Genomic DNA, 7,197 nt, shown 5'->3' on the forward strand with positions numbered 1-7,197 from the left:
TTCACACTAAAAATACAAACGTAAACATCGTATATAGGTGAACTTAGCCGGTGTGGTAAGCTGGGTGTGTGAGCATAGTGCATCAACAGATTTATCTCTGAATGATGCGTTCGCCTTCGTCGTCGCATAGAAGAGTGAGAATGAGATAATCTCTCATTTCGAAGATGTTTTAAAATTTTCGAATTGGTGAGAAAATTGGTGTGGGGTTTTTCGATTGACGAGAGCATAAACTTGTATGGTCATAAAGCAAAGCATGTTGGGAGCGGTGGGTTCGACTGCCCATACGGGTAATAATAAGCCATTTAGCGGTAACTTTGAAAACATTTGTCTTGTACTGTGTTGAGCGCATGTATTTGTTCCAAAAGGAATGCAATACACAAGAAAAATAAAGTAAAGAGAAAATGAGGGAGAATTTTCCTCATTCTGACACCTGAGAGAAAATCTTATAAAAGCGAATTTCCACCAGAGTTTCAACGCAGTTTGATCGTTACATTGAAGTGTGCGGCTGAATAAGTTACTTAACTGGCTAGTTTGGCGTTGTAAAAATTTTCACTAGCGCAGGAATGTCAAAGGTGAGCAAATTATGATGGAATTTTAATTGAGTTGAAATGAAGTGAAGAAACGGTTTCATTGTAATAAAAAAAAAGCCAAGACACACATCCTTGAGATCTCGTGGAATACAGTGAAAAAATGACGTGAGAAAATATAGAGAATTTCATAATTCTTCTGTATGACTCATGGTCAGCAGCAACTCAATGGGGTTTGCTATTTCGGAAATAAAGAAATGCGTGGGGGTTGTGTAAATTACCTGCAGGGAAGTGAAGCTTCTAGAAGTGAAAATTTGCGTTCCATTGGTGCGAATCATTAGATATTTTTGAAAAGCAACGCTAATATTAGAAAGCCGGTGAATCAAGGTAACATAACTATCATCATTCCAGATGTCTCTGGTTCCAATGGTGTTCCGTGATTGGTGGGATGATTTCGATACACCATTGCGTTCTTCCCGTCTGCTGGATCAGCATTTTGGCACAGGACTGCGGTAAGAGATTGAATATCTATAGAACACCCATTTATCAACATTGATTGATTTCACACCATTATCCTTCATCCATAGTGCCGACGACCTGTTCTCGTCACTTTCCACTCGTACCCCAACATCACCGCTGCTACGCTCCGGCTACTACCGACCATGGCGCAACACTGCGCTCGCTCGACAGGACTCTGGCTCTACTCTGAACATGGATAAGGACAAGTACCAAATCATCCTGGACGTGCAGCAGTTCATACCAGAGGAAATCACAGTCAGAACCACCGATAACCACATCATCGTCGAGGGAAAGCACGAGGAAAAACAGGACGAGCATGGTTTTGTTTCGCGCCATTTCACCCGTCGCTACACGTTGCCAAGTACGAAAATGTGGGTTCAGAAACACTAGCACTTACTAACACATTTTTTTTAAATTTCCGAGCAGGTGGTCATGACCCCAACGATGTCGTCTCGACGCTTTCGTCCGACGGGGTACTGACCGTGACGGCGCCGAAAAAATCACTTCCGGCTCCGAATCCGGAACGAAGCGTTCCAATTCAGCAGACTGGACAACCTGCAAAGGAACTACCATCGGAGCCGAAAATCGAACAGGTCAAATGAAAAGTGTGTGTTGTGATTGCAAAGGGGTTTCAGAAATCGAAATGCTATTGAATTGATGTTTTGTATTTTATGTTTTCCGTCAACGAAAGTATTAGCAGCGTTTTATTTTGTCTGTTGTAGCTGAGCATTTGAATAAAGATTTTTTTTTCGATACTTAATGATGTTTTTGATCTTGTTTAGTTGTAAGTATTATTCGTTAGTTGAAATTCACCCATTAGATTAATTCTACGAACTTTGTTGTCTCGCTTGTTAACCTTATGCAGAGGTTTGGTTTATGTAGCCTTACACCTTGTACAGACATAGAGTAGGGTGGGGCAAAAGTTCGTTTCGAGGTTTTCGAAGCCTATACAGAATGAAACTCAATGTTTTGGCACCTGTTTGGAAGGTCTGCAAGTCCCCATAAAAATCACAAAAATAGGTGGCGTTTTCGAAGAATTGTAGACAAAAGCATGTTTCGGGATACTAAATTATAACATTTTACCAACTTTGGGGGCGTACAACTGGAAAAATTCAATAGTGAAGGGGTGCTTTTAGTTCAGGGCATGATACCGTTTTTTCTTGAAGATGATTTCATGAGTATTAGATTTTTGATATGTCATCAGGAAATTGTCTGCATGGGGGAAATGGATGTATTATCGGCCTAAATGCCCCTTATTTGGGCCCATACTTAAATTCAGCAATCGACTAAATTTTCAATAGCACCCAAAAATATCCATAAGTACCGTCCCAACGCGTCCCAAACGCGTCATCTAGATAAAATTGATAAATAGCAGGTTTTTAGCGATGGGCCCAATCTTAGATCCATAGGCCAACATAAGTACCTATTTTCAAATCAGGCGTTAAATCCGGCATTAGAAATTATCGTGGAGTTGCTATTATTTCTTGCATTCTAAAACTTTTTTAATCATTCGCAAATGATAAAAAATTTCAGCAGGTGAAAAACTAATTACAAGTAAACATCACGGCTTTTTTAAAGCTCGGTCAACTACCTCTAATCTTCTAGAATAGGGTAGAGCGCTACTTCATCGTAATCGCCCATTTCCGTTCTATCAATCAGAAAAGATCAATAATATCATTGATTTCACCATGCAGAAACCAATAATAGGCTTGTTCCGATGCGTTAGTTCATTAGCTACAACATAAACCCTGTTAGTGCGCATTGTATGAATATTTACGCTTATTTTTCTCAAAACAAAAGAAGCGCTCCTGGCGAATCTCCTTTTTCTACGCTTATCCGTAGGACGAAGAAAATCTAGTAGCGTTCTTAGCAGTATTTGATTTGAAACAATATCTCAACTATGTGTGACTCTGTATGTGAATAAATTTAGAAGTCATCTTTGACAGAAATATTCCATTTTTTTAAAACTCGTTCAGAAAAGTAGGACGGAAATAAGATCACAAACTCTATGTGTTTTTTTTTCATTTTTAACGCGATGGACAGTGACAAACACGTTGAAGCGCTATACACTGACTTCAGTTAAGCATTTGACCACATCGACATACTATTATTAATCCTCAAATTGCAAAAAATAGGAATGGAGCATGGATTTTTGAATTGGCTTCATCCATACATAAATTCAAAACAAAACATTTTATGGGTGGATTTCGACAGTTTTTGACCTACTTCATACGACCGGAAAGTGTATGCTGGTCACAAATGCCGTGCTAAACTGATTTCCTACGCAATTAATCAACCTTTGATGTGAATTTCGCTAATAAACACGAGGAGCATTTCTTATAGCAAAACTTGCCATAACAAAATGGACATGGTTCATTTTAGTAAACAAACTAACACTTCTTCCTACTGTGTGACCTTTGTATTACCCACCTAAGCTCTGGGGTACCCCAGGGTTCTCATTTAGGCCCACTTTTTTATTTTGTACATAGACGACATCGCCTACACACTTAGAAATAACTAACTTCACACGTGACGGAATCCATCTTTGACGTAAAAGATGAGACGTAAACAAACATGCCATGTAATATTAAGTGCTCCGAGACTGGAAAGTTCGTTGCTCGACAAAAAGTACGTTTGATTAAGCTATATATCGCATCTGTTATGACTCAAGTTTATGTCAATATGAACCCTCGTATATGTCACTCTCAGAGCACGTAATTTTACATGTTTTTTTTTTAAGAGTGTACTGTCATACTGTCACCAAGTGGGGGGACATTTGATGGTTTTCACTGGTGATACATTGGCCATTGGTTTTGATTGATGGTACCTTGTGGAAGGTATCACATCTGCTAAGGGACATGAATTTGATAGGCTTGAACGTGTGTAATTGGGTGATGGTAGGATACATCACAATCTGCTATACGATAGGCTTCGAGGTTGCGTAGTTCTGAGTCGATTAGAGCTGTTTCGGGAATGTTTTTTTTTTCTAGGGTGGGAGTGAACATTCGTCCGTTCAAGTTCTGGGTTTGAATTTGTTGGGGAGCATTTTACTGGCAGCTGGTAAAAATTTCGTCCTCCGTCCGATTCATGTGGACGGCCCGGTTGTGGGGTGTATGAATTATTGAATGAATTACTATTCATCATCGCATAACATCCATTGCCGAACCCCTCGGTAAACTGTCAGTTGGATGAACACATTCATCCCTTCTCAGCTGAGCAGTAGCTAAACTAGTGTCGGTGTATAATGAGTCACGCCAAGAGTGAAGCCAAGTCCACCTATTGAACTGTCAAACTGGCTAACTATCGAGCAAAGTAAACAAGCATTACGATGCTATGAAAGGTGTACGAAAAGTATTGCAATAAAATGTAAAATATAATCGAAGAAATGATCATAAATACGCAGTGAGCATTAACTTGTCATGGGATACGTTTAGTAATGACCAGTAATGAGAATTTCTACTATTTTTTGTTAAGATAATTTGACAAAATAACTGATAAAATGATTTACTACAGCTGCTATTTTTATTTATGGCTAGAAGTCATTTGAAGTTGATGTAGAAGTCCTCTGTTGCCAAGTGAAAAGAAAGGGAATCTTTCAAAAACCGTGATGCGAGTTAAACTGTTTTTCTCTTGGCGTGACTCATTATACACCGACTCTAAGCTAAACAAGCGAGCGGCACATTCGTCCTCTTTTCGGTAGCAGGCCATCGGGCCGATAGGACGCGCGTGCTGGGTGTTTCTCATCCAGGACATATTATCGGATTCCACAATGGCGATTCCTGCCAGTACATTGTTTTTAAAATTGAGCAGCCTGTATATTCCTTAGCATGAGAAGTACCCAACACGTAAACCGCTGTAAAAGTTCTCAAAGTTTAAAAATGAATTTTAGCTACAGAATTAAGCTACAGAATTTGCGCGGTGGAAGCCATTTTAATTCTTCGAGATTATGCTCAAAATGTAGTTCAAGACATTACCGAGCTGTTTGATTTGTTGATATTCGTTGGTGTATACGATTGGTGGATCGCGAGTGTTGGCCAAATAATTGTGAAACAATCGATAATTGGCTGCATAAGAGTTGTGATCTGCATTGGTATTGATATTTGTTTTTCTTAATGTGGCGTTCAGCATCCATGAACAGAGATGCCAGGTTTATTTATAAAAAATCTGGCAAAACCCGAAAAAAAATGTCTGGCGAAAATCTGGCACAGCAAATTAACATAGGAAGCTGCCAGATTTCTCAAAAAATCTGTCTGGCAGAGCAACAATTTCTCTGGCTGTGCCAGATAAATCTGGCAACCTGGCAACGCTGTCCATGAAGGAAAAATAACATGACACCGATAGCGGGTATGCACCGCTAAAAGCAGTTCGCTGGGACGGCCACTGAAGAAAATTTCGATTATTACGATGTGGGACGCTCGCAGGAAAAATCGATAGTGAGCTGGGACAGCCACGGATTCTGTCATTGCGGAGTGAGACGCCGGCAGAATAATTAAAAGTGAGCCGGGATGGCCACGAATTCTATCATTGCGAAGTGAGACGCCGGCAGAATAATTAATAGTGAGCTGAGACGGCTACTGAGTAAGAATTACGCCGTTGTAGAGTTTTCAGTAGTTAGTATGATTTCATTATGTTTCTTCTTCTAATACCTTGGCTGAAAATCTCCTTAATAAAGACAACCAACCAACATAATAGGTTTGACCCAAGGTCCCAGCACGTCCCTTCTAATGCACAAGTTCCAGCGGCAATTAATGACGTACTCTTTGATCGAACGCAGAGCATAAGGGTACTGAGATGCTAGTTCTATCTCATTGGCTAATTAGTAGTCTGGAAGAACTGAGCTTGCTGTAGAGACCGATAAGAGTACAAACTCGATGAGGATGCTGATCACGACGGAAATATCAGTGAGAATACCGTGATACTGTGAGTCGAGGAAGGCAAGGACACAGGTGATCAGCGAGAGTGGTATGAGCCGATTCCATACATAACACAGGTTGTTGATTGGACGATGTTTGGTAGCTTTATGCTGGTTGATATGTGACCACTAAAGCTTCCGGCTGTTACCTAATCATTGTGGATAACGTCTATTTCTAGAACTATGTTTGAAGAAATAGACATTAAACTGTGTTCGTAGAGTTTATTTGTATCAGTAAGCAGATACACATCATACAGGGAAATCATTGCGTGGGTATCGATTATTTTATTATGAAGCTTTCGTTGAAGAATGTTTTAGTTGAAATAGTGGGAATCATTTATCATCAAGTTCGTGTGGAGCAAGCTTAATTGGAAAGGATGGAGCTGTTTCAGTCTTTTGCTTTTCTGCTCGTCATCCCAGATTAAAATCAAAATCAATAATTTATAATTTATTTAATATCTATATAGGGTAAATTATGGCTTCGGCACCCATTGACTGTTTTCGGCAACCGAAATTGAAACGATAATTTCACTGTATTTTCCCATCAAAACTCTTCGCTGAATGTATTAAGCCGATTCCTTACCTTTTCAGCTTCAATCTGATTACATTTTTACGACTGTGCAATCCTGTTCTTCCATATTTTTCTTTAAATGAAATATACACACTACATAATACGGTTGATTTCGAGTTGCCGATAATAGAACAGCTGGTTAACACGCAGTTCAAATGGAAAGGGTGCCGAAGAAAAAGAGACTGCCGACAATAGTCACACTTACCTGAGAAGTTTGGAGCGTTGTAAAAACATGTTCAACCCGTTTTGATCAATTCTGTCGATTGGAATTGGTAGAACAGCAAGCAGCAGATAAATGTCAACAAACAAACCTGTCATGTATTTGTGTGACGCTGAGAAATCGCTAATAGAAGTTCGGACGCTGCTTAGATTGACGAGAATACGTAAATTCCCCTATTCGAATACTGAAATGTGGTTTTAAATTTTTGGGAAATATATACTTATATCTGTAGAGAGATCTGTATAGGTCAGATCACCAAATCATTTAACCTAACACATTTGGCAGATGCTGCGATAAACAGATAGACTGATAGGACCATGCCCGATGTTGTTAAATGAAGATACTAAGAGAAAATAAGTGCAATTAATTCGATGGATCCATATTCTATTAAGACGAAAGTGGTTGACATTTCATCAACGGTTACTTCTAGCTATGTAATTCAGTACTT

At 39.4% G+C, this 7,197-nt stretch overlaps 1 protein-coding gene across 1 annotated transcript; it reads left to right on the plus strand.

The window, feature by feature from the left end:
- Positions 1 to 486: 486 nt before the first annotated feature.
- On the plus strand, positions 487 to 1,795 carry LOC135711176 (protein lethal(2)essential for life-like). Its single transcript, XM_065233951.1, has 4 exons — positions 487 to 572; positions 939 to 1,039; positions 1,115 to 1,407; positions 1,473 to 1,795. Exons 1-4 carry the CDS (start codon positions 564 to 566, stop codon positions 1,646 to 1,648), a joined length of 579 nt encoding a protein of 192 aa, XP_065090023.1. The 5' UTR covers positions 487 to 563; the 3' UTR covers positions 1,649 to 1,795.
- Positions 1,796 to 7,197: the final 5,402 nt, after the last annotated feature.

This window comes from Ochlerotatus camptorhynchus, unplaced genomic scaffold (assembly GCF_037179485.1).
Source record: "Ochlerotatus camptorhynchus isolate MF236.1 unplaced genomic scaffold, CSIRO-AGI_Acam_v1.1 ptg000423l, whole genome shotgun sequence".
NCBI lineage: Eukaryota > Metazoa > Arthropoda > Insecta > Diptera > Culicidae > Ochlerotatus > Ochlerotatus camptorhynchus.